The 27,691-nt window shown below is 43.7% G+C and overlaps 5 protein-coding genes across 7 annotated transcripts in view; 4 read left to right on the top strand and 1 right to left on the bottom strand.

Annotated features, from left to right (window-relative positions):
- The window catches only part of LOC310670646 (uncharacterized protein), a 306,280-nt gene that overhangs the window by 110,678 nt on the left and 167,911 nt on the right, over positions 1-27,691 (bottom strand). The gene's annotated exons all lie outside the window — the stretch shown is intronic.
- Positions 1-27,691, top strand: part of LOC310670577 (uncharacterized protein) — a 100,588-nt gene that overhangs the window by 17,792 nt on the left and 55,105 nt on the right. The window contains exon 1 of one of the 2 annotated variants that reach the window (XM_083426138.1): positions 20,366-20,409. The exons of the other annotated variant lie outside the window; for it this stretch is intronic. The gene's annotated coding sequence lies outside the window, so the exon portion shown is untranslated. Of the gene's footprint in view, positions 1-20,365; positions 20,410-27,691 lie in introns of those variants that run through there. 2 annotated transcript variants of the gene reach the window in all.
- LOC310672776 (vomeronasal type-2 receptor 26-like) lies at positions 177-5,115 on the top strand (the record flags this gene model as incomplete). The annotated part of the gene is made up of 4 exons (XM_083430428.1): positions 177-416; positions 2,401-2,628; positions 3,060-3,186; positions 4,205-5,115. The coding sequence occupies 4 exons, from the start codon at positions 177-179 to the stop codon at positions 5,113-5,115; spliced, it is 1,506 nt and encodes a 501-aa protein (XP_083286554.1).
- LOC310672774 (uncharacterized protein) overlaps positions 16,399-27,691 on the top strand; it is a gene marked incomplete at its 3' end in the record, with an annotated part of 40,427 nt that continues 29,134 nt past the window's right edge. Inside the window, exons 1-2 of the mRNA XM_083430426.1 lie at positions 16,399-16,459; positions 18,052-18,208. The remainder of the gene's footprint in view (positions 16,460-18,051; positions 18,209-27,691) is intronic.
- Positions 20,085-24,778, top strand: LOC310672775 (uncharacterized protein). Its single transcript, XM_083430427.1, has 3 exons — positions 20,085-20,296; positions 22,448-24,102; positions 24,639-24,778. Exons 1-2 carry the CDS (start codon positions 20,164-20,166, stop codon positions 24,100-24,102), a joined length of 1,788 nt encoding a protein of 595 aa, XP_083286553.1. The 5' UTR covers positions 20,085-20,163; the 3' UTR covers positions 24,639-24,778.

The raw sequence follows: 27,691 nt of genomic DNA, 5'->3' as shown, positions 1-27,691 counted from the left end.
TTTGCAATAGACCTTCCTCCTTCCGAAGACCTTCCCAATCTCATGTTGGGCTTAGAAATATTTCGGCTTTGATCTGAAATCAAACAAGATCCAAATCTTCCTTCTCTTCCCAGGTCACTTATGCTTTTGTCTCTCATGTTCTGAATGATAAGAGGCATTTCCCTTTTTTCTACCGGATGGTCCCCAAAGAAGAAGCCCTGTACCCAGGGATTGTCAAGCTGCTCCAGCACTTCCGATGGACGTTGATTGGCCTCCTTGCACCAGACACCGACAATGGAGAGAGGTTCCTGAAGAGCTTGACACCCGTGCTCATCAAGAGCGGTGTCTGTGTTGTCATCTCACAAAGCATCCAAGGACTGAATACAAATGGAGTAGACATTCCTCGTCTTCCATTCGACAAGTGGAGGCAAGTGCATGTATTTGTTTACTACGGGGAAATGACTTATTTCTTAGATGGACTACTCATTATACAACAGTTTTTTGACATAGGGATGAAATCCATTGTTGGGAAAATCTTCATCACAACAGTTTTGTGGGATGTCGCCCTGGAACTGATGTATAATTTGATATCTTTCCAACACATCCATGGTATATTTTCCTTCTTCACTGAGACAAGTAAAGAGGCAAAATACGGTGATTTTCCACCCTTTTTCTTTGGTATTAAGAAGTTTTGGGAGGATGCTTTTAATTGTTCCTATTCAAAGCATGCATTCTCAGTGAAAGGCCGGACAAGATGCAGAGAGAGAGAGAAACTGGAGAGGCTTCCCCAAGAAGATCTGGAAAGAATCCTCTCTCTAGACAGCTACATGATCTACAACACTGTGCAAGCCGTGGCTCGTGCCTTAAATGCTGCATATTCATCTAGATCTAAGCAGAGGGGAACTGAGAGAATGGGACTTCAAAGGCTACAACCATGGCAGGTATTTTCTTTCCCTTCATAGACATCTCAACTGAGCATGACAATCGATTGTAGTGTTGCAGATATTGAATATTGTGCAGTTTGAAATGATTGGAAGCATAAGAACTGGAAGCATTCATTTAGATATTACTTACTCTCTCTCTCTCTCTCTCTCTCTCTCTCTCTCTCCATCTTTCTCTTTCTCCTGCCTTCCAGCCTCCAGGCTGTTTGCTTTATCTTCTGGAGAGCTTCCTTTACAAAACTCTATTGAGTTTTGGAGCCAAAGACAAAAAGGCAACTCCCTTCAAAAGGAGATATTGCAATCCAATACCTTCATCACATGATCTAAGGTTACAACACTCACATGTTAAACCAGTTAGTTAATCTCAGCAAGAGCCCAGAGCCCTTTAGGGAAAAAAACTACTATGGAAAAATCCCAAAGTTTGCAAAACATGTTACCCATTTTCCATTTTCAACCTTCCTTAATACATATACATTTTTCCTTTCTGTTTGCTATTCTTATTCTTGCCTCATTGCACAGCCCCCCGAGCAACTGCTCCCATCATGTGCCCAATTCTCCTTATTCCGCAAGTTGGGATTATTTTTGGCAGGGGAGATGGCATTGATCAGGCTGTCTCTAGTCTCTCTTCCTTTGACACCCGCTTGACTCTGCTCTGGCTCTCTGCTCCCTCCACCAAGCTCCTGCCTTTCCCTGCTGAAGCCCATATTGGAGATTTCATTCAGGTTGCCTTGAAAGGAAAAGCGAACCTAATTCACTCTTTCTGAAACAATCCAAGGGGGCAGCATCCTTCAAAAACATGCTTACTAGGAGAAAATCACACAGAAACGCTGAAGAATTCTGATGAGTTTCTATTACTATTATTATTTAAAAAATGCGTCAGAGATGTGGAGAACTGAATTTAAGATTGGGGTGTGTGAGAGAAAACAGTATGAACCAAAAGTGACAAGATCCCTCCATGACTATTTGAGTCTGCAACCAGCCCTAAGCAAAGGGGAAGTGGATTGTCAGTATGCTTCCATTATTATTATTATTATTAGATAATTTTTATTAAATTTTCAATCTAACAATTCCAAATAAACATTTTACAAACTCTGAAATATCCGATGACTTCCCTTCTTCTCTTTCCATGGTTCATTTATACATCCCTTATATTTTGTTATAACCATTCAAATCAGTTTTCTACTTTTACATCCATCAAACATTATTTATGTGGTTGAGTTTATCTTAATGCTGCCACCATTTTCAGCTGCATACAGTTATTTTCCCTATATTCAATAAATGCTTTCCACTCTTCTTTCATTGTATCTTCTTCTTGCTGTCTTCTTCTGTATGTTAAATCTCCAATTTCTGCATATTCTGTCCACTTAAGCTGCCAATCCTCTTTAGCTGGGACCTCGCTCACTTTCCATTTCTGGGCCAGCAAAACAGGGGCCTATGCTTCCCTTTATTCTAAATGCTCTCATCTTTGCTTCTGTTCCAGCTCCACCCTTTCCTAGGAAACACCCAGTTCTACAATTCCTCCATGGACAGAGTGTATTTGGATGAGAACGGGGAGCTGGCAGCCGACTTGGACATTGTGAACTGGGTGGTGTTCCCCAATAAATCCGTCCTCAGAGTGAAGTTTGGGAGTATCGACAGACAGGGATCCCCAGACCTGAAGTGCTCCATCGACCAGGAGGCCATTGTGTGGCCCAAGTGGCTCAATCAGGTGACGGGGAGTGGGAATCATGCCTGTCATTTTGCTGTCTTTTCTATGAGCTCTAGTAAGTGCTCCCTGTTCTGTGGGCTGCTGCCCTCAGTTGCCTGTCAACTCCAGCACTGGGCTGCTGTTCCAGATAGTTCCTACAGCTCCTCTGCTCAGCTGGGTGCCAAAGGAGGCTTCTTGTTAAACTGTGTGTATGGGGAAAGGGGGGTTCCTTGCTTTTCGGTTGTTACATGAATTTCTATCAGTAGTGAATGGCCCATATACAGAACTTTATTTAATGGAGGTCCTTTGTTTTTTTCTGAATTTAATCATGAATAATTCATGTAATGGACAGTGATGGGAAATGCTTAGTTTCAAGCTATAGTCTAGATGCTACAGCAGATACTATGCCTCAAAGAACAATTCTCATTGACGCTCTTCGTCTTTGTGCCTAGACCCTTCCTACTTCCAGGTGTGTGGAAAGCTGTCGCCCTGGATCCGTCAAGGTGATTCAGGAAGGGAAGCCTCTTTGCTGTTATGAATGTCTTCCCTGTGCAGAAGGGACCATCTCCACTCAGGAAGGTGGGTGACTCCAAGGGAAAGGCTGGCCTTGGGGAAGAGAGAAGGGTTCAGTCAGGAATCTCTCAAAACCATTTCTGGGCAGGACAAGGCTGGTATGCTTCATGTGTGGGAGTGAACCGGGTGATTCAAATCATCATCATCATCAATCTCTTTTTATGATTATAGTTTATGATATTGTTCTAAAATGTATCATCATCATCATATATATAAATATATTAAGCTGATTGGGAAAGGAGGATATAAACATGTCAATCACTAAATGGCTGCCCACCCATTTCCCACTTCTTAGCCCTCCTACTCATCCTTACTCCAAAAAATACCTTTGATCAAATGTGAAGGAGGGAGGACTAAACCACAGAGCCTCTTGGTCTTGCTGATCGAAGGGTCAGCAGTTTGAAACCACGTGACGGGCTGAGGTCCTGTTTCTCTCTGAGCTTCTTCCATCCTAGCAGTTCGAAAGCACACCAGTGCAATTAGATGGATAGGTGTCACTGCAGCGGGAAGGTAAATGGTGTTTCCATGTGCTCTGGCATTCGTCATGGTGTCCCTTTGCACCAGAAGCGGTTTAGTCATGCTGGCCACATGACCCAGAAAGCTGTTTGTGGATAAACACCGGCTCCCTCGGCCTGAAGCGAGATGAATGCTGCATCCCTTAGTTGTCTTTGACTAGACTTAACTGTTCCGGGGTCCTTAAGGAGGGAGATTGTTATGGACCTAGGGTAGATATTAGACTTCTGCACAGACCCCTGGTCCTCCTTTTGGCCCTGGTATAGGGGGCTCCAAGCAGCCCAACCTGCCAGAGGCCAAGCTGGGGATCACCAGCCCTGGAATCTGTCCCAAATTTCTTTGGGGTAGAGCTAATGTTTAGAAAAACCTAATTAAATACCTGTAGTGATCTGTGGCTGTCCCAGACTGACTTGGTCTACGACTGAATCTCTCCCAAGAGGCTAGATACTGCTCAGGGCTTGGCCGAATCCAGTATATTAGATATTACTCTCTCTCTCTCTCTCTTTTGCAGATGCAGACCATTGCAAAAAATGCCCAGAAAACCAGCATCCAAACAAGAACCGAGATCAATGTGTGTTCAAGCATATCACCTTCCTAGCCTATGAAGAATCTCTGGGGGTTGTCCTACTTTCCCTTGCCCTACTGGGGTCCTTAGCCACAAGCTTTGTTTTAGGAATCTTTATTAAATACAACGAAACTCCCATAGTCAAAGCCAACAACCGGGACCTCTCCTACATCCTCCTGGTCTCCCTCCTGCTTTCCTTTTTGTCCTCCTTCCTGTTCATTGGGAGGCCAAGGAAAGGGACCTGCCTTCTCCGACAAATGGCCTTCAGCATCATCTTCTCTGTTGCTGTTTCTTCTGTGTTGGCAAAAACCATCACTGTGGTTCTGGCCTTCCTGGCCACCAAGCCAGGGAACTCAGTGAGGAGATGGCTGGGGAAGAGTCTGGCCAACTCCATTGTCATTTCTTGTTCCTGTGTCCAAGTTGTCATCTGCATGATCTGGCTGGGGATCTCGCCACCATTCCCAGACTCTGACATGCACTCCCAGCCTGGAGAGATCATCCTGCAATGCAACGAAGGGTCTGTGGCCATGTTCTATGGTGCCCTTGGCTACATGGGCTTCTTGGCGGCCATCTGCTTCACAGTGGCTTTCCTAGCCAGGAAGCTTCCTGGGGCCTTCAATGAAGCCAAGCTGATCACCTTCAGCATGCTGGTCTTCTGCAGTGTTTGGGTGTCCTTTGTGCCCACCTACCTGAGCACCAAGGGGAAATCCATGGTAGCCGTTCAGGTTTTCTCCATCTTGGCCTCCAGTGCTGGGCTCCTGGGCTGCATCTTCATTCCCAAATGCTACATTATTTTGCTGAGACCTGATCTGAATGCAAAGGAGCACCTGACAGCAAAAACTAAAGATAGCATCTGATTCTTAAAATACTATTTTTCAAGAAGGTAGAGAAGTGATGTTCTTGAAAATTGATGTTTCAATTTAAAAAATCATTACCATCATTTGATCATGTAGAACCAACCAACTTAATGGAAGTAGTTATGAAATTTGGATTTGGCTGAAAATTTGTTAATACTTTGGAAGATATAGATCACATAGATCACAGGGAATTCACATTTTGTAATTATTCTTGGAACGGAACAAGGATGTCCACTGTCACTCCTGTTATTTCTCCAAGTGAACTCCAGCCCCCGGCTCTCTCACTTCCTCATTCATCATCACCTCCTCTGCGGGTGCTGCTAAGTGCCCTCTGTCTTTGAGCTCTTTGCTCTCCTACTTTTTTTTTTAAAAAAAATATTTATTAGATATTTTATAGTTATAAAAGAAAAACAATGAAAAAAAATACTTTTTAGGCTCGCTGGGTTCTAGAAGATGGTGGGTCTAGAATGGTTTCTAATGATGTGTCAGCCAGATGTTGCTCTGGCTCTCCCATGATTTCCCAACTTTTATCCTCATCTGCCTCTGAACTGTGACTTCCCTTTATACTGTCTTCCTCTTCCTCCTCCCTGGGAGGGTCAGGATGGAGAGGGGGTCTCCCCCATTCCTCCCTGGCCCTTGGTCATCTTGGTCACCCTTCACCCCATACCTGCCAACTCATCAATATCTTCCTTAATTTATGGTGCCCAGAACTGGACACAGGTGTGGTCTGACCAAGGCAGAATAGAGTGGGACTATTACGTCCCTTGATCTGGACACTATACTTCTGTTGAAGCAGACTAAGATTTCACTTTTATAAACTTTATAGAACTGTTTAGAACTTTTACAGCAGCCTGGAACTTCCAAAACTGTATTGGAGAATCACGGGAGGCGGGAGCCCTCCGTACTGCAGACACCAAGAAGCAATCAGGGTGCGTAGCGCAATCAAAGTGGTGTGGGAACTTTATGATCCTTGTGTTCAGGACCCTTGTGTTTCTGGGACCCATAGATGGCTGTGGGGACATGCAACAGACCACGCTTATATAGAGCATGAAACCCACAAAAATGGTTAGCTCCACTGGACCCTTAACTTTAGAAAAGGGGGGAGTTTCAGGGAGCATGTGGAAGATTGGGGGAAATCAAAACCCATTCCTCCTGATCAGAACTGATGAGTTGATGACCACTGTAAGCAGATGAAAACATTAGCAGGATTGCAATAACACTTGTAATGTAGCAATTGCTATGGAGAAAATGGAGTGATGTAAAATATGGACTATTGAACAGTATGCAGTTGAAAACCCATGGAGAGGAAGGTGAGAAGTCCAAAGATTTGGAGAGATCTTTAAATATAGATGTGTATGGTTGTATTGTTATAATCTTATACTTGCAAAATCAAATAAAAACTATTAAAAGAAAAGAATTGGTGAGTTGGCTGTGTTGAGTGCTCACAGCCCATCCCAAGCAAAACGTTCAGGTTCATTTGGCCCTTAATCCAAAATGGGGGCTGAAGGGGCCACAAAGGGCAGGGGGACTTGAAACCCATTCCTTGTGACCAAGAACAACAGGAAATTCACATAGGGGGTCCAAGCAACCCACCCTGAAAACAATATTAGCTTCATCCCTCTCTTAAACCAAAATAGGATTTCAGGGGCCACCTGGAAGGTTGGGGGGCTCTAACACATCCCTTGGGATTGCAGGGGGCTGAGATGGTTGTGCACAACCTGCCACCCTCAAAAATATGTTTGTGGTGACATTTAAAACTAGCCCGTTTGGGATGTCCTAAAAGCGCGAGGGAAAGAAGGAAGACCACAGCCACTTTTCATTTGTGATGTAGGCCTTTTGCTCTATCCCTCTCACCGTCTGCAGCTGTTTAGCGAATTGACAAGACAGGGGATATTTTATGCACCAAACTTTTCAGACTCAGCGCGAGAAATTATGAATTTCTGGAGAAATCCCTGGAGAAATCCCCGGGAAAAATAAGAATATTTATGAGGCGGGGAAGCATCGCCCTGGCAACCTTCTGGAGTCTCTCTGTGGCTTGAGGAGCAGATGCAGAGCTGGAGAAAACATGTTTGCAAGAACACAGAGAAGCAGCCGCCCTGTTTTGACATGGGCCAGCATAGGGTGGAAAGGTCAGCTTGGACTTTAAATAGCAATGCACCTTCGATAGGGTCAGGACCAATATATATTAGAATGTATGCAAATATATACACGCTCTACATAGAGTACCTACATCTGAACCCTGTGAACTCATGAAACCCACCTGGTTAAAGGCCTGGTTAAAGGGGAAGGTTTTTGCCCGGTGCCTAAAGGTGTATAATGAAGGCGCCAGGCAAACCTCCCTGGCAAGAGCATTCCACAGTCAGGGAGCCACTGCAGAGAAGGCCCCGTTCTTGTGTTGCCGCCCTACGGACCTCTTGAGGAGGAGGCACACGAAGGAGGGTCTCAGAAGATGATCTCAAGGTCCCGGTAGGTTTATATGGGAAGAGGCTGTCCTTGAGGGATTGCAGTCCTGAGATCACGCTGACATGCTTGGATCTCCACATCCCCAAGGCCATCTTCCCCCTTACCAGACACATTCTCCACTAACAACCTTCCGCACCATCTGAATTATCACAGAAACTTTGCCTACTTGCACATTCTCTGAGGCTTACAAAGAACTCCAAGGATTTTCAGTCATCCCCACCAAACAGATCTTTATTTCTGCAATACAACACAACTTAAGTACAGGCAACTAGCCGTTTGGGTCATCGCACAGCAGCAGTCATGCAAAAGCCCATTTTGCCCCCCCTTGTCTTCTGGGTCCGAAAATGACGTGTGGGTTGCAAACGCATGTCAATCTATCGCTCGCATGATGGTTTCCACCTCCATAAGAAAAAATCCTAGCTAAAATACTGAATTTCATAACGTAAGCTATGAACGCTTTGGTTTATATAACGCCTCGGTTGCCCAACTGGCTAATTGGCACCAGCCACTTGGTTTTTCACCTACCTCGTAGCAAATCGTCAGAACTTTTTGGGTATTGGTGGTTAGGCATTGGAATATGTTTGTGTATTGGAGGGCAGGGTGTGGCCATCGCCTACCCCTCCACTTTATGGGTATTCCGGTAAAGGAATCCGGCGTTCGTGGATCCTGTCCGAGGCCCTTGCTGGTGGCTAGGGCCATGGCACAACCCCCCCCCCCTGACATCAGGGGGAGCTTACAGTTGTATTTGCATCAACTGGCTCCTCCTACTGGTGGTTAACCCTTGTTAGACTCACCCCTTCCTTCCAGTTGTTCTATCCAATGCCTAAGCCAATACCTCTCACATGCTGTAACCAATAAAGTTGTGGCCTTTTTTAGTCCATTGTTGCCGGAAAAATCCGAGGGCTCCCTTGGACAAAAAGTAAAGACACCAACCAGAGTAAATTGGAGCAAATCAGCAGCCTGTAGGCTTGGCCTTTATTGTACTGTTGCAGCAGGGTGTTCCCCTCACTCGCAGGAGAGAGGAAAGACCCAGAACAATGGTGTGCAAGACCTTATAAAAACTTTTGAAATTCCCCTCCTCTAGGTCAAGCCCACCCCCAGAAACATCATGCATACATTACAGAAAGGAGGGGTTGAGGGAGGAGTTGTGGTAGTAACCTGAGTGTCCTGTCACCTGGCTGGTTCCTCCTTTCTCCCCCTCCCATGAACCAGTTGTGTATAACAAAGAAAAGGTGCAGTTTCCTTCCCCCTGAGGGGAATCCGGCCATGGTCCTTTTGTTGCTGTCTGCCCTGAATATACAACCATATGCAGTCCATTGTGTTCATGAAGGCGGTGAGTCTGAGCCCATCAGGATGCTTATCTAGCTTGTCATGCCCCTCCAGGTGCAGTACAGGGGATTATGGCTGACCGTCACCAGGTCACCCCCCTTAGCTAGTCCTTGAGATATAGAGTAGAATAAAAGTGGAACAGTGCAAATCTGATGTATGGTTGATTTTCTATGAATTTATAACAGAAGTGTAGCGTATGTAGTGTGTGAGTGTGAGTGTGTGTGAAGTCTGTACAAACTGAATGATTGGGGGGGGGGGGTTTCCTGCTACACCATTAACCTAATAAGGTGAAGGAAAGGATTGGAGCCTGATTAATAAAATACACACGAGGCTTGGCTAGCAAGACTCTGGGAGGAAATGCCAATAATAATCTGCCACACCCTGGCCCAGGTCCCTTTTATTAACAAAAGAACTCTTAACACAGCTATTGTAAGAACCAATCAGATTTCCTCTGAGCATTTCAAAAAATCCCCCACGTGGGACAAAGTCAGATCAGAGAAATTCTTTTAATCACAAAGAAACTATTTTCTACTTGAGCATGCATACGTGGTTAAGCTAAACAAACAGGAACCAAGGAGGAATGCATTTAGGAAACCCAGAGGTCATAAACCCATAGGAAAGAAAGATAGTATTTACCATCTCCTTGTGAACTCTCTTCCTGGCCCTTAAGATCGACCTAAAGATTAACAAAATCTACATCAAAGCTACTTTCTGCCTTTATGTACTGAGGATGCCCAGTGAAGCAACTGGTCTGTGTTTTAGCATGCTATACATGACTGTCAGGCAGTGAGAAAATGGCAGAGGTGCAGAGGCTTGTGGGATTCAATCAGAAGTCATGTCAAATGGCTCAAGCCCAGTCAAAGCAATGCGTTCATTGCTGACACAATGGCTTGCTACATTTCCCATAATTCCTCATAGCAATCCCACCTGACCACCACAATTAACTGCTGGAGTCATGTTGTGGGGGGGGGGGGGAGAGACGCCGCATTCTGACACTTTCATCAAGGTGCCTCCTGGGTAAGCTGAGTAGCCATGGAATAAGAGAAGAGGTCCTCTTGTGGATCAGGAATGGAAGTTGCAGGAAGCAGAAAATAGGTTTAAGTGGATAGTCCTCCAAATGGGGGGCTGTGGTGCCAGCTGTTCTTGACCAAAAGCTCACAAGAACAATCTGGCCACATCATGTTGCACCAACCAGATATTCTGGACCAGACCCAAGGGCAGCCCCAGAAAGAGTGCATTGCAGCAGTCCAGCTCCAAGTTTTCCAATGCATGGGCTCCTGTGGTTAGGCTATTCCTGTTCACAAACAGCCATAGAGGACATAGAAGTTGCCCTGTGCCATAGAACATATGAGTGGGCCTCCCTGCCTCCACCTAGTCACTAGGTAGGAGAACAAAAGCCAGAGTTGTCTGAGTGGGTGGAAACACAAAGACATACATGCTCTGTGCTGGATTCAAAGCAGTGACTAATGCAGTGCTAATGCTCCGTGGAGTATTAATGCAGTGAAGCCCGTTTAGTCGTTTAGGACTCTTCTTGACACCATGGACCAGAGCACTCCAGGCACTCCTGTCTTCCACTGCCTCCTGCAGTTTGGTCAAACTCATGCTGGTAGCTTCGAGACCATCTCGTCCTCTGTCGTCCCCTTCTCCTTGTGCCCTCCATCTTTCCCAGCATCAGGGTCTTTTCCAGGGACTCTTCTCTTCTCATGAGGTGGCTAAAGTATCGGAGCCTCAACTTCAGGATCTGTCCTTCCAGTGAGCACTCAGGGCTGATTTCCTTCAGAATGGAGAGGTTTGATCTTCTTGCAGTCCATGGGACTCTCAAGAGTCTCCTCCAGCACCAAAATTCAAAAGCATCAATTCTTCAGCGATCAGCCTTCTTTATGGTCCAGCTCTCACTTCCATACATCACTACTGGGAAAACCATGGCTTTAGCTATACGGACCTTTGTTGGCAAAGTGATGCCTCTGCTTTTTAAGATGCTGTCTAGGTTTGTCATTGCTGCCGTCGTACCACCAGGCGATTTCTGTTCTCATCCTGAAGCAAAGTTCTTAACACGAGGTAATATTTCTGGGCTAGCTGCTCCTCCTGCTTCTGGCCTGGGGGGGGGGGCGCAGCTCAAGGGGGTCTCCCAAATGAGGCATGGGGGGGGGGCTCCTGACATGGAGAAGGAGCGAGCGGTGCTCCGCTTGCCAAGGGTTAAAAGGAACAGAGCTGGGTTTCTAGAGAGGACAGGAAGTGTGGCAAGTGATAAGGGAAAAGTAGACCAGCTGCAGGAGAAGACTACAAGATCTGGGAAAACCTTTTACTCAGGAAGAAGAGCCTCTATACCTGACCCAATTGGAGGTGCATCTGTACAACCTAAACCAAAAGCTATGTCTTCAACTGAGGACCTTTTCAATACAGGATTTGCAAAAATTCAAGAATCATTAAATAAATTGACAGAGGAGGTTGTAGAAACAAACAAAAAGGTGTCAGAGACATCTTCTAAAATAGATCAAAATACAGCTTGTATTAAACAAAATACGAATTTAATTCAGCAATTATTGCAGGAATCATCAAAAACAAGGAAAATTGCAGAAGAAGCTAAAGCAGCTGCAGAGGCCACAGAAGAAAAAATACCACCGATTAACAGGCAACTTGAGGACTATAGAACAAGATTTTCCATGCTTGAATTAAAAGATAAACAAACGAATCTCAGGATCAGATCCTTGCCAGAAATTGAAAAAGAAGGTCTTAAGGAATTTCTTGCACAGGAATTTGCAGATTTCTGGAAACTGGATCTGGATAAAGAAGAAATCAAAATAGTAAGTGCTTTCCGACTGGGTAAAACAAGCAGGAGAATCAAGACAAGAGACTGTTTGGTCACCTTTGGATCTAAAGAGGAGAGAGATAAAATTTTGGGACTACATTTCCAAAGGCCTTTGGAAGTTGGTGAATCAAGAGTGGAATTGTTCAGGGACATCCCCAAACATCTCTTAGACCTCAGATCTAGCTACAGAGACTTGGTCACACAGCTGAGAAAGAACAACATCATCTTTAGGTGGGAGTTCCCTGAAGGGCTTTCGTTTAGTATAAAAGGAAGGAAAATAAAAATAAAATCAGTGGAAGATAAAGACAGATTTTTAAAGGACTACGAGGAGGACTTACAGAAGGAATTCTTTAAAGACCAAGACCCGTCCGATACACAAGAGAGAAAAAGGAGAGATATAGCTAAAGCAATCTTGGATTTGGACAAGACGACACCACCGGGACCAGAAGAGAAAGAAGACACATTGGGAGCTTCTGGAGGAATATAGCAGACCAATTTCAAGATGTCTCTGCAACTATTAAGCTGGAACTGCAACGGTCTAAACGTGGTTTCTAAGAGAAAATCAATTTTTCACATTTTAAAAAAAGAACAATTGGACTTGATTTGTTTACAGGAAACACATGTAACTAGGCTCCATAGAAAAATTCTAATTAATAAAAGACTAGGTCAAGAGTTTATTTCATCGGACAAAGTTAAAAAAAGAGGAGTGGTGGTATATGCAAAAGAGAGCCTAGCACCAAAATTAATTTTTAAAGATGAACAAGGAAGATATTTGGCAATTGAAATTCAACACCATGGACAGAAATATCTGATTGTTGGCGTATACGCACCGAACGAAGGAAAATCGGAATTTTTCAAAAAGTTACATGAGACATTGATGGACTATCTGGAGTACAATGTGATCTTGATGGGAGATATGAATGGAGTTGTTTCTACAAATATGGACAAGGCACAACGGCAGGTAGTCACCAAAGATGGGAGACTACCGAAAACCTTTTTTGAACTGACTGATAACCTGGACTTGGTGGATATCTGGAGAACCAAAAATCCTTTAGAAAGAGAAGGAACCTTCTTTTCTGAAGCCAAAAAGACATGGACAAGAATTGACCAAATCTGGATCACAAGAGGACTGGCACCAAAGACAAAAAAAGTAGAAATCTGCCCAAAGACTTACTCCGACCACAATGCTGTTAAGATGGTAATGAACTTACAACCAACTGGTTCTTTCAGATGGAGGATGAATGACTCTCTGTTTAGAGATGAGGAAATAACCAAGAAGGCCCAGAAAACTCTGAAAGACTATTTTGAGATAAATTTAAACACTACGGTGGAAAAAAGAACTGTATGGGACGCAAGTAAAGCTGTTATGAGAGGATTTTTGATACAACAGAACGCACTCAAGAAGAGATTACAACAGGAAAAAAGAGAAAAGATATTGGAAAAGATTAAGGAAGGTGAAAAAAGACTGAGATCAAATCCAAAATCACAACAAATCTTGAGAGAGATAAAGTTATATCAAGTACAATACATGCAAATGATAAATCAAGAGATTGAATGGAAGGTCAGACAAATGAGACAAAGAACTTTCGAATCAGCAAACAAATGTGGAAAGTTATTGGCATGGCAAATAAAGAAGAGACAGAAAATGAATACAATAACAAATTTAGAAGAGGAAGGAAGAATTATTCAGAACCCAGTGGAAATTAGGAGTGCCTTTCAAAGATACTTTAAACAGCTTTATTCACAACAACCACAGAAGGAAGCAGATATGGAGGAATTCTTGAAAGAAAATGGGCTACCGGAAATATCTCAAGAAAGTAAATTTAAATTGAGCTGCAGGATAACAGAACAAGAGGTAGAGAGCGCCATCCAAAATATGAAACTTGGCAAGTCCCCAGGACCTGATGGGTTGACGGCAAGATATTATAAATCAATGAAAGACTGGCTAATTCAACCCTTGAAGGATATATGTAATGACATATTACAGGGGAAAAGGACACCAGAAACGTGGAAAGAAGCTTTTGTGACTCTCATACCAAAGACAGAATCGGAAAAACACCAACTTAAGAACTATCGGCCTATATCATTACTTAATGTGGATTATAAAATTTTTGCTGACATTTTGGCTAGAAGATTAAAGAGGGTTTTAGTGGAGGAGATTCACAAGGACCAAGCAGGCTTTCTCCCAGGAAGGCACCTATCTGATAATGTAAGGAATATAATTGACATTTTGGAACTTTTACAGGAAAGAATAAACACAAAAGCAGCTTTAGTATTTGTGGACGCGGAGAAAGCCTTTGATAACATTTCTTGGGGTTTTATGAAAAAGAATCTCCATAGTATGGGGGTAGGCCAAGAGTTCGAAAATGGTATAGGTGCAATCTATTCTGAACAAAAAGCAAAATTAATTGTTAACAATGTTTTGACTGAAGAGTTCAGAATAGAAAAAGGAACACGACAAGGTTGTCCTATTTCCCCTCTGCTTTTTATATCGGTCCTGGAGGTGTTGCTGAATATGATTAGAAAGGACCAGATGGTAAGAGGGATACAGGTCGGAGTTAAACAATTTAAATTAAGAGCATTTGCAGATGACTTGGTTTTGACATTGCAGGAGCCAGAGTCCAGTGTGAAGAGGGTTTTAGAACTGATTCAAGAGTTTGGTCGATTAGCAGGTTTTAAACTCAACAAAACAAAAACTAAGGTTTTGACAAAGAATCTAACAGAAAAAGAGAAAGAAAGGTTTCAGAATGAGACAGGTTTGACAGTGGTGAAAAAAGTGAAATATCTGGGAATTATTATGACCTCAAAAAATGGGAACTTATATAAGGATAACTACGAAAAATGTTGGATGGAGATAAAAAAAGATCTAGATATATGGTCTAATCTAAAACTCTCACTGTTAGGTCGTATTGCTGTGATAAAGATGAATGTATTGCCAAAAATGTTATTTTTGTTCCAGACACTGCAGATTATTGATAAAATGGACTGTTTCAAGAAGTGGCAGAAAGATATATCCAGATTTGTCTGGCAGGGCAAAAAGCCAAGAATAAAATTTAAAATATTAACAGATGCAAAGGAAAGAGGAGGCTTTGCCCTGCCAGACTTGAAACTTTACTATGAAGCAGCAGCTTTTTGCTGGCTGAAAGAATGGCTACTTCTTGAAAATACAGATATACTGGACTTAGAAGGATTCAATAATGCGTTTGGGTGGCATGCTTACTTATGGTATGACAAGGTTAAAGTTCACAGAATGTTTAAGATTCACATTGTCAGGAAAGCATTGTTTAATGTATGGATTAGATATAAGGATTTCTTTGAAAACAAGACTCCAAGGTGGTTATCTCCGATGGAAGCAAAAGCAGTCAAAAAACTCAATATGGAGGCCAATTGGCCAAAATATTGGGAGATACTAGAACAAGATGGAGATAAATTGAAACTGCAGAGTTTTGACAAATTAAAAAGTAAAGTCCGTGATTGGCTCCACTATCATCAGATAATGGAGGCATATAAATTGGATAGAAAAATTGGCTTCCAGGTGGAAAAATCAAAATTGGAAACAGAATTGCTAGAACCCAAAACTAAGGTATTGTCAAGAATGTATAATCTGCTGCTGAAATGGAATACACAGGATGAGGAAGTGAAATCAGTAATGATTAAATGGGCACAAGATGTGGGTCACAACATAATGCTAGCCGACTGGGAACGGTTATGGACCACTGGGCTAAAGTTTACGGCATGTAATGCCCTAAGAGAAAATATTATGAAAATGATATACAGATGGTACATAACACCAGTCAAACTAGCAAAAATTTATCATATGCCCGATAACAAATGTTGGAAATGTAAAGAAACTGAAGGTACCTTTTTTCATCTCTGGTGGACATGCCCAAGGATTAAGACCTTTTGGGAGATGATCTATAATGAACTGAAGAAAGTATTTAAATACACATTCCCAAAGAAACCGGAGGCCTTTCTCCTGGGCATGGTCAACCAAGAGGTACGTATGAAAGACAGGATATTTTTTATGTACGCCACAACAGCAGCAAGAATACTTATTGCAAAGTATTGGAAGACACAAGAATTACCCACGCTGGAGGAATGGCAGATGAAAGTCATGGACTATATGGAATCCGCAGAAATGACTGGCAGAATCAGAGACCAGGGTGAAGAGACGGTGGAGGAAGATTGGAAGAAATTTAAAGACTATTTACAGAAACACTACAAGATTAATGAATGTTAAAATAACATCAGATTGAATGTAGAAGGTTATTGGAGTAAAATTTTAAGGATCAGAAGACCCAACATTCTAAGTTCTAAGCATTGAATAAGCTATATTAAGACATTCAAATCAGAAAAGAGGTTAATTATGACAGAGGAATGGGATTTGTTGTTTAATTGTATGAATTGGAATACAGGGAAGGGAGACTCGGGGAAGTCAGAGAAACAAGTTAATGCAAGATTAATATGAAGATAAGATTGTTTTTATTTCTGTTTTTTGTAGTATGTTATGTTTGTGTAATTCTGTATGTTTTTGGTGTATTGTTTGTTGTTTTGTTTTGCTTTGTTGTCTTTTACGCAAAAACGAATAAAATATTTATTAAAAAAAAAAAATAGAGAGGACAGGAAGTGGAGGCGTGGGGGGGGGCAAGGTCCTCCCAGCAAAAGCCCCTCCCTCGCCATTCCCGCCTGCAAGCGGAGGGGCTGCTTCCGTCTCCCTCTCTCTCTTGCCAGAGCTGCCTGGGGGTGAGTCTCGCCTCCCTCTCCCTCCGGGTGCAATGGGGAGAAGGGGCTGCGGGGGAGGATGCCTGGGGGGCTGGCCAGATCGGGGGGGGGGGCAGACATTCCCCCAAGCCAAGCCAGGGAGGGGGCGGGGGGCCAGGGCTCTGCCCCGCTCTTCTTGCTTGGCCCCGTGGGGGGGGGGTCTTGGAGGGGGGAGCCTGCAGAGAGAGCCCTGGAGTCTCGATCAAGAGTGGAGGAGGAGGAGGAGGAGGAGGAGGAGGAAGGGTGTTCTTCCTCTTGGCCAGCATCGCTACTGTGTCTTTTCTCCTAGCAGATCGAGGAGACAGCAGAAACTGCTACATTTTTAGCCGGGCGATGAGAGCCAGATCTCTTCTGATTGGATCGCTTTTCTAACGTAGCTCAGCTTTTTTCGTTCTTTAATCAGTTTGGTCATTTATACTGATGTCAGCCTCCAGGACGTACCTTGCATACCAAACTATATAGCAAACTATATCTGGTCTAGGGAACTGTGTCCCACAAATAACCCAGAGATGCATTTTCAATAAAAGCACACATTCTGCTCATGTAAAAACACCAGGCAGGTTTGGAGTACATTGTCAGGAGCAGGGCTAGGCAAACTGAGGCCCGGGGGCTGGATGCGGCCCAATCGCCTTCTAAATCCGGCCCGCGGATGGTCCAGTAAAGCGTGGTTTTTTCTTTCTCTCTTCAAAATATAGTCCGGCCCACCACATGCTCTGAGGGACCGTGGACCCTCAGCACAGCTGAAAAAGGTTGCTGACCCCTGATCTATAGCTCTCCTTCTGGAGCCAGAGAGGATAGTCACTTTCAAGGGCACCATTAAGACGTAGAGGTTTAGCCTGAATGCTGTTTGAGCCAAGCAGATGCCTGCAAAGTTTGATTTCTGATCCTTTGAAGAACGGGTGAGGCGGAATCCACTGGCTTCACAGTTGGGAGGAGACCATTTGTGCTGTGCATAAAGGGCATGATGATTAGGGCCCAATCTGGCATTGAGATCCCCTCCTAAAACTACAGATGCCTTTGGGTTCAGCAAAATAAGGTCTGTGGCATAAATTTCCCTTTCAACCCACAAGTTTCAGATCTGAGATTTCTGCCTCATCTGGGTCACATCAGCGTTAATTACCAACAGGGCCTAGTGGCCTAGTGGCTGAATTGGATTAACACTGCCCTGGCTTATGACTTGAATGAGGGGAGAGGGCTTGAAATGGCACGTAGGGTAGTGGAGACTAAGACCCCCACGCCCCCGTTCGCTCTTCCACGCTTTACCCCTAGATCTGCCCCAGTTGAGAATGAATGAAATCCGTTGAGTAACTGCTCATCCGCAGTCCATGTTTCCAGGATCATTATGACGCAATGGTGGGAGAGAAAGCTTTAAAACAAGGATCTCTGCTGCATGCAGAGCACCCGGCCACATTCCAGGAGAAAAGCTAGGTCACTTGATTGTCACGCAGTTGCATTGTGGGTAATTTTTGGCAGGAGCAAGAGCTTCGCATTGGTTTGAGATGGTGGTAACTGCGTCTCCTTCAGTGACGAGGGAGAAGGTGCTGTACCATCATGTTCCTGCTCCTCTGTTCTAGCGAGGAGACTGGGAGAATCAGTGCAGCGTGGTCAGCAAAATGTGAATTCCAGGCAAGCAGGGCTGCCATCTCTTCAGCAGGGGAGACTTCCTTTCACTTGTCCGAGGAGAGGAGAGGGGAACTGTTTCTCCTGCGAATCCGGTTCCCTCAGGGCCAGGTGGGACTTCTGAGATGGGGAAGCACATGGGGCTCTGTTTCCAGGTTGGGGTTCTTCAAGTGCTTGTCAGAGGTTTCTTTTGCTTGCAGGGCAGATTCTTTGGGGAATCAGCTACTTGGGGTTGTAAAGATTCCTTGTATACTACTGGTATACACGGAATATTCAGAAGAGTCACTCTCTGCATCGCTTCCACTATTATTAGGAAAGTACTAGGGTGACCCTGCTGGGAGTACAAGATTCCCGAGGGCTTTGCTCACAAGGGTCATAGGAACGTGCAAGCCCACTCACCACAACAAGGTGTTGATCCAGCGAGTGAGAAGTACATTTTGCAAATTTAACCAGGGTCAAATACCACCTATAGATCATTTTCATGTAGTTCTCCTTCAGTAAAGTACATGCAGAAAATTTCAAATCTATAATAATAATTTATTATTTATACCCCGCCCATCTGGCTGGGTTTCCCCATCCACTCTGGGCGGCTTCCAACAGAATATTAAAATACAATAATCTATTAAACATTAAAAGCTTCGCTAAACAGGGCTGCCTTCAGATGTCTTCTAAAAGTCTGGTAGTTGTTCTTCTCTTTGACATCTGGGCGGGTGCCACTACCGAGAAGGCCCTCTGCCCGGTTCCCTGTAACTTGGCTTCTCGCAGGGAGGGAACCGCCAGAAGGCCTTCGACACTGGATCTCAGTGTCTGGGCTGAACGATGGGGGTGGAGACTCTCCTTCAGGTATACTGGGCCGAGGCCGTTTAGGGCTTTAAAGCTCAGCACCAACACTTTGAATTGTGCTTGGAAACATGCTGGGAGCCAATGTAGGTCTTTCAAGACCGGTGTTATGTGGTCTCGGCGGCCTAACTTCCAAATCTAACTTCCAAAGCCTTTCCCAGTCCGTCATTAATTTATTACGTCCCACATCCTTTACCCATTTTATCATAGCGCATTTGACCTGGTCCTCTTTAGTGTCCCATTCCAAAAGCAGATCGTTCATTTTTGACAGCAGTTTTGTACTACTTTCTACTATTTCTCTCTGCAATCTTGACACTTGATAACTAAATCGTTTCTTTTTAGGATTTTTTAAAGTTTCATTTAGTTGTAAATATTGTAACCAGTCTATTACATTTTCTCTTACTTCTTCAAAGTCCTTTAATTTTAACTGGTTGTCAATTTCTGTTAACACCTCTTTATATGTCGGCCAATTTAACCTCATATTTACTTTTTTCAAAGATAATGTTTCTAATGGGGAAAATCACCATGCTGTTTTCTGTTAAAATAAATCTTTATATTTCCCCCCAAACTTTAAGAATCGAGTTTCTTATTATGACTATGAAAACTTTTATGAACTTTTGCCTTATGATACCATAGATAAGCATGCCTGGCGTTGCAGTCTTCAGGCTTGGGGACAAGATGGTGACTGGTTCTATCCCTAAGCCCCACTGAGTTCAATGGGATCTATTCTCAGGTCTCTATTGTGCAGACCGTGCCGGCCTTACGAAGTGGGGAGAGGAGTAAACAGAGGAAATTGGAACCACTGGAAATGTTTATAAATGGGGTTTCTGTTGGGAAGGGGCTGCCCCATTTGTGCTGTTCCAGGGGCAAGAGAATCCAGTGAGAGCCAGTGTGGTGTATTGGTTAAGAGCGGTAGACTCGTAATCTGGTGAACCGGGTTCGATTCCCCGCTCCTCCACATGCAGCTGCTGGGCGACCTTGGGCTAGTCACGCTTTTCTGAAGTATCTCAGCCCCACTCACCTCACAGAGTGTTTGTTGTGGGGGAGGAAGGCAAGGAGAATGTTAGCCGCTTTGAGACTCCTTAGGGTAGTGATAAAGCGGGATATCAAATCCAAACTCTTCTTCTTCTTTTCTTCTTCCCTGCAGGGCCTCTGAGGCTCCATTTGCTTCTTCCTCTCTCCCAGGACCCTGCAGCTTGTTTTGGCTCCTTGACTCCTCAGGAAGGATGAAAGAGATGGATCCTGCAAAGCTAGCGAGGATGGAAGGGGGAAGATGGACGGTTGACCTGGTCAGGTTGTCTCCTGCATCCCTCCTCACAACCTCTGAGCGTTCCTCTCTAGGGCTCTCAGAGAGATCTGGTGAGTTCCAGGGGAGGGGTGATGGGGACATGGAGGGATGGAGCCAGAGAGGTATTGGGGCTTGCTCAGCCTGGGGGTGGGGGGAGGCAGGCAGGCGGGTGGAGATTGAGAAGGTGAGCACCTTTCTGGGCTCCACCACCTGCCTGCCTGCCTGCCTGCCTGCGCCTTTGATATCTGCAGGCAATTTGAGTTAGGAATACATCACAGCTCCCCGGCCACCACGATGTATTGGCAGCTCAAAATGTCTAATACCAGTGCCGTGATCTTAATGCCCTAGCAATGTCAAAAAACTTACTGCTCCATCACACAGCAGTAGAAGCAACGAAGTCTGCATAAGGAAGTCAAGGAGGAGAATCGTGGAATCATGGACCCTCTTGGTAAAGCTCCCCATTGGATCATAAGATCAGTTTTGAAATTCCATACATACCTCTATGTGAGGAACCTCCACTATTTGGATGGAGACCAACAGCACCTGGGATTCTCACATCCCCACCATGAACCCTGAAGAGGAGGAGATCAACTGTGAATGTTCTTTGTCTAGTCATGCCTTTTAAAACAATGACCAGGTTTGTCTGAACTGCCCAGTAACTTCAATGTGTTCCTCTGTTAATTCAGAGTGTTAAATGTGATATGAAAACATCAAATCCCCCCCCCAAGAGATCCTAGAATATAGCTCCTTTTCTGTTCTTCAGACATAGAATATTCTGCCACCTTTAGCTTTTCAGTGATGGTTAAAATTCTGTCACATGACTCTGGCAATCTTTCTTTTCTTCATGTTTCACTTCAAATCTGTATAACACTGTTCTCATTCTCCTATTCCACTGTGTAGAATTTCCTCTATGCATCCTAAAAATTTCTACTTTTCAATCTGCCTTTAAGAATTGTTTCTGAGAGAATAATTAAGAGTACACTGGCAAAGTGGTCAAAATGTTAATGTCAATTTCTGAGGTAAAACACGTCACTTTACAACTCTCTGTTGGGATATGAGTACTACGCAGCTGCAAACTGGCAGCTCGGTGTTTACATCACATGATGCCCCTGACCGTGGGAATGGATATTCCAGGAAGTTCACAGGGCGATTCACAGGGATTTGTTCTTTGTGTAATTTGAGACCTTCCTGTTGCGTATGTGAAGGAAGTCTAAGTCAGTTGCTTGGAGGAGACTGAACTGAACAGACATGTTTTTGTACAGTTGTGCAGTCAGAAATAAACTAGAGATGTAGACTTTCTGATTTTCTTCTTTCTCCTGCTGGTATGCAAAGGGGGAAAGGGGGTGTGCATCTTCCACACAGGGAGGTGTCGCCTATCAAGATCTCCCTGGACTGCGAGGATGCCAGCCAGAGTAGATCACCGGCAAACAAGCCCCGGGAGCCTGGGAGAGGGGCCAGCGTCTCCGGAGGGGGCTAGTTTTCCAACACTCTCCACCTGTTTTCTGGATTACTCGTGGTTTTCTGGATTTTGTGGGACCCAAACCTATTTTCTGTGGTATTTATATGTGTGTAGGTTGCCCTGGGTTGTTTGACCCTTGAAAAACATAGCTTTTTTTTTCTTCTAGAAAAGACTCCACAAGATTCTCTGTTTAGAGTTTAAACAGAACACATTACATTACTTGATATACTAAAACACGTTTACATGTGCTTATATCTAATATATCTATATATATATTCTTTATTGATTTAGACTATTTCTACATTTATCCCACTCGTTAGTCAAGACAATAAGCTACACTCAAAAAACCAAAATAATTCAACATCAAATAATACTGCTACATTAGGTATGAAGAGGGAATTACAAGTGCTTCTATCTGTATGAGACTTTACAGACTTTTTCTGAGGCACATAGCAGCATAAAACAGGCAGCAGGTGCTCTCACAGAAAACCTCTCTCTCACTCGACAGTTGAGAACAGACCTAACTGAAAAAACGGCCTTCTGGAGTGACAGTCACCCTTTCCATAGCAACTTGGAGGCAGCATTCACACACCGAGTTGTTTGTGAAGTTGAGGTAATGTCTGTCAGGTTTGGGTTTCTGACCTCTGTAGAAAGACCTCACATCTTCTGTTCTTCCTCTTTCACAAATGTTCATTAGCATTGTTAAATAATTGGGGGCTCCATTTCTTCCTGAGGATCTAATTAGTTTCTGTCTTTGTTGTAGGTGGTGATGAATTGGAAATGAAGAATGGGGGAGACCATGACAAAATGCACACAGTGGAGAAGCCATATCAAAATTGGGAGTATGGAGAGAGCTCCAGTCAGAGTTCCCGTTCCCATCAAAGAACTCAAAGCGGGAAGAAAGGCTATCAGTGCTCAGAATGTTGGAAGAGCTTCACTCGGAAGGACAATCTCATGTCCCATCAAAGAATTCATACTGGAGAGAAACCCTATCAGTGTTTGGAATGTGGAAAGAGCTTCAGTCAGAGCACCCATCTCACATCCCATCAAAGAATTCATACTGGAGAGAAACCCTATCAGTGCTTGGAATGTGGAAAGAACTTCAGTCACAGCCACAGTCTTGCTTCCCATCGAAGAATTCATACTGGGGAGAAACCCTATCAGTGTTTGGAATGTGGAAAGAGCTTCAGTCAGAGGAGCACTCTCACTTCCCATCAAAGAATTCATAAAGAAGAGAAACCCTATCAGTGCTTGGAATGTGGGAAGAGCTTCAGTCGAAAGGACAGTCTCACTTCCCATCAAATAATTCAGAAAGAAGAGAAACCCTATCAGTGCTTGGAATGTGGGAAGAGCTTCAGTCGAAAGGACAGTCTCACTTCCCATCAAATAATTCAGAAAGAAGAGAAACCCTATCAGTGCTTGGAATGTGGGAAGAGCTTCAGTCGAAAGGACAGTCTCACTTCCCATCAAAGAATTCATACAAGGGAGAAACCATATCAGTGCTTGGAATGTGGAAATAGCTTCAGTCAGAGGAGCAGTCTCACTTCCCATCAAAGAATTCATACAGGGGAGAAACCCTATCAGTGCTTTGAATGTGGAAAGAGCTTCGGTAGGAGCACCCAACTCACTTCCCATCAAAGAATTCATACAGGGGAGAAACCCTATCAGTGCTTTGAATGTGGAAAGAGCTTCGGTAGGAGCACCCAACTCACTTACCATCAAAGAATTCATACAGGGGAGAAACCCCATCAGTGCTTGGAATGTGGGAAGAGCTTCAGTCGAAAGGACAGTCTCACGTCCCATCAAAGAATTCATACTGGAGAGAAACCCCATCAGTGCTTGGAATGTGGGAAGAGCTTCAGTCAGAGGAGCAGTCTCGCTTCCCATCGAAGAATTCATACAGGGGAGAAACCCTATCACTGCTTGGAATGTGGGAAGAGTTTCAGTCACACCAGCGGTCTCGCTTCCCATCAAAGAATTCATAAAGAAGAGAAACCCTATCAGTGCTTGGAATGTGGGAAGAGCTTCAGTCGAAAGGACATTCTCACTTCTCATCAAAGAATTCATACTGGAGAGAAACCCTATCAGTGCTTGGAATGTGGGAAGAGGTTTCGTGAGAGTGGGGATCTCACTTCTCATCGAAGAATTCATACAGGGGAGAAACCCTATCAGTGCTTGGAATGTGGGAAGAGCTTCAGTCACAGCACCCATCTCACGTCCCATCAAAGAGTTCATACTGGAGAGAAACCCTATCAGTGCTTTGAATGTGGAAAGAGCTTCAATCACAGCACCAATCTCACTTCCCATCAGAGAATTCATACAGGGGAGAAACCCTATCAGTGCTTGGAATGTGGGAAGAGCTTCAGAAAGAGGTCAGGTCTCACCCGCCATCAAAGAACTCATACAGTGGTACCTTAGGTACCTTAGGTTAAGAACTTAATTAGTTCTGGAGGTCTATTCTTAACCTGAAACTTTTTTCTTTCTTTCAAAAATTTTATTGGTTTTTACAATATTAATGACAAACAAAAACAAAAAACAAACAAAACATAACAAACATAAATCATAACCGTATTGAAAATAACAGTTATTTACTTTGTGAAACGACTGCCTCGTTTCCCCTTAGTTGAATTTCATTGCATATCCTTATAACGGTTTTCCAAATCCCAATTTTAATACCCTTTAAATTAAACATTAACATATTTAAATCTTCTCCTTCTTGTATTAAACATATTATTTTATCAGTTAACATAAATACAATCCTAAGCCCATTGAGTATCTCGACGCTATTTGTTATTTTAGCTTAACAAATTTAGCTAAATAATCATTAAATTTATTCCATTCTTCGTGGTGTTCCTCCTCCTTCTGGTTGCGGACGGCTAGCTCCATAAAATCCATCATTTTCATCTGCCATTCTTTTACTGTTGGTAATTCTTGAGTTTTCAGTGGTACCTTAGGTTAAGAACTTAATTCGTTTTGGAGGTCCATTCTTAACCTGAAACTGTTCTTAACCTGAAGCACCACTTTAGTTAATGGGGCCTCCCGCTGCTGCCTCGTGATTTCTGTTCTCACCCTGAAGCAAAGTTCTTAACCCGAGGTAGTATTTCTAACCTGAGGCAGCCAGGAAGGACAGGACATTCCAGAATTTCCCATGATAGCCACTGGAATGAAAAAGTGCCCTACATTGAATGAAAACAACATTTCTAATTCTTGCTGTATCTAAACTCTCAGCTGTTTCCAGCACAGAAAATAAAATGAGACCACGCTGAGATGCTCAAATACCTTCCATTAGCGACCTGTAGGAGAGAGGAAAGGCCCATCAGCCTCACTGAAAGTGGACTGACACCATAGTGAAACTGTGACCACAACTTTGACCATCATGAACATCTCATGAGATTGCGTTTCAGCTGTGTTTACAGTCAGCTGCATTATTTACCCCCTTGTAGGTTTGGATTTTTAAAAGCCACTTTGCACAGTCATCACATTCTCAAATGCAGCATACTCATTTTCAGTCAGGACTTAAGCATCAGCTGCTGCTGCACCTTCAACTGAGAAGCACCTAAGTTCATGGTCCTGGCATATGGGGGCAACTGGAACCTATGAAATCAGAGTGTGCCTCCAGACAGTCAGTATTTTGAAGGAGGGATTCCAGCGCATGGCAGAACTTTGTTTTCCTGCAGTTATAGTGCAAGAAAGGCCCCTTTGAAAAATGGTTTGCAATTTTGAATGTTACACAAAAATGTACAGAAAAGTGTAGAATGATTAAATGATGAGGAGGAAGGCATGTGAACCCCTCTTATTCAAATCTGGGTGGATATTCCAATGAATATTCACTGTTTATAATCTCCCTGCCCACAAATCACAACAAATGTTCCATTTTTGATGGGAAGTTTTGCTTCTGCACATGCTGAGCTGAAGCATTCCGTGCTCACCCACCCTAGAATGTTCGGTTACCTGTTCTTAATGCATGGTTGACCACATCTATGAATGGGAATATCAATCAATAGTAACAGTTTAACAAGGAGGTTTTCATACCTGTCTAACTCTGTGTTCCTTTCCCAACCTTTAACCTATTGATGATTAATGCCTATATGCAGCCTATATGCAACCCTTGCTTTGTCTTTGTGTTAACCAATCAGCAACAAGCACATAGGTGGCAATGCTGTAATATTCAATAAAAGGGACTCTCAGACATGCTCGAGAGATGCCTCCCGTATGACACTTGTCACTCGTCTGTTGTTTATTTCAACCCAACACATTTCCCCACCTTCACTGCATCAAGCAGTTGGTCCCTTACCTTTCCCTCCCCGACCTGGCCACAGTGATCCATGCAATGGCCACCTCCAGGCTTGACTATTGTAATTCGCTCTACTCAGGGCTGCCCTTGAAGCTGTTCCAGAAACTCCAGTAGGTGCAGAATGCTTCAGTGAGGCTCCTCACGGGGTTTCTGCCATGGGAGCATATTCACCCAGTGCTTTTCCAGCTGCACTGGCTCCCGGTGGAGTACAGGGTCAGATTTAAGGTGCTGGTTTTGACCTTTATAGCCCTTCACGGCCTAGGACCCTCATACCTACGGGACTGCCTCTCCTGGTATGCCCCACGGAGGACCTTAAGGTCCATAAATAGCAACACCCTAGAGGTCCCGGGCCCTAAGGAAGTTAGATTAGGCTCAACCAGAGCCAGGGCTTTTTCAACACTGGCTCCGGCTTGGTGAGACCAGGGCCCTGCAGGGTCTGATTTCTTTCCACAGGGTGCGTAAGACAGAGTTGTTCTGCCTGGCCTTTGGCTTGGAGTCATTTTGATTCCCTCCCCTTCTTTATTTTCCCATCTCCTCCTATGATGAGGCTGCCCTTTTAACATTTTAACGTTGTATTTTAATCTTGGTTTTAAGTTGTATTCATTCAACTTGTTTTTATTATTGCTTGTTAGCTGCCTTGAGCCCGGCCTTGGCTGGGGAGGGCGGGGTATAAATAAAATTTATTATGATTATTTTTATTATTATTATCATCATTATCAAAGAGCACCACATAATCAAGTAAATCAGGATGAATGCTGAATCAGAAGGGTCTCTGGAAAAGCCTTGGATCAGGTGGAGAGCATTATTGTTTGGTTGACTGATTCATTGACTGAATCAGAAGCAGGATGTCACCTCACGTTCCTCTCAAAAATGGGGTCCATTTTAGTGGACCCAAAGTAGAACTTTGGACAAATCCCTTGAGTTTTCATGAGAAGTAAAGGGAAGGGGAAGGGGGAAGAGTGATGTTGTGTCAGGCGTGGAGAGTTCTCTCCCTTTGGCAACATCACAGATAAGAATTAACAAGCAGTTAATCTATTTATAGTCCTTTTATTACAGCACCATGTTGCAAGCAGAAATACACAGCTCTCCACAAGGAGGGCAGTTGGCTGCTCTATATCCTCCTTCTGACTTCCATAGCATTTTAGGTCCCAATGGGAAGTTCCTCCCCCCCCCGACTTCTTTGCTCTGATATGTTCAATGGGCAACTCCTCCCTCAGCTGTTCAGCTTCTGTCTCTCTTTCTACTTCTATCAAAGAGCATTTGATAGAGAGTCACCAAAAGAGGAATTCTGGACGTAGCAACACTAAACTTCGGACTGGACTTAACGAACACACCACCGACAGAAGAAGAGCAAGCACTTGGTGCAGTTGGAGGAAAACTACAGTAACTACATTATGGCATTGCAAATATTAAGCTGGAACATTAATGGCTTTAACTCCCCTGAAAAAAGGAAGAGGGTCTTTCACCTACTTAAAAAAGAACAATTGGACTTGATTTGTTTGCAAGAAACACATGTGACAAGGTTGCACAGCAAGATATTAATAAATAAAAGATTGGGCCAAGAATTTATTTCATCAGATAAAGTTTAAAAAAGATGAGTAGTCCTATATGCAAGAGAGAGCTTATCACCGAATTTTATGTTTAAAGATGAACAAGGAAGAATCGTTGCAATTGAAATCCAATCACAGGGAGAGAAATTTTTGATAGTAGGCA

This window comes from Podarcis tiliguerta (genome assembly GCF_965153285.1).
Source record: "Podarcis tiliguerta genome assembly, chromosome: 2".
In the NCBI taxonomy this organism is placed as follows: domain Eukaryota; kingdom Metazoa; phylum Chordata; class Lepidosauria; order Squamata; family Lacertidae; genus Podarcis; species Podarcis tiliguerta.
The sequence above is the reverse complement of the archived record's forward strand: the minus strand, read 5'-3'. Positions and strand labels throughout refer to the sequence as shown.

Bases quoted from the DNA above. Each gene is read 5' to 3' on its own strand.
- LOC310672775 (XM_083430427.1), top strand. From the start codon at position 20,164: ATGAAAGAGATGGATCCTGCAAAGCTAGCGAGGATGGAAGGGGGAAGA. The intron at 20,297-22,447 runs GTGAGTTCCAGG...TCTTTGTTGTAG, and splicing joins AGGGCTCTCAGAGAGATCTG to GTGGTGATGAATTGGAAATG.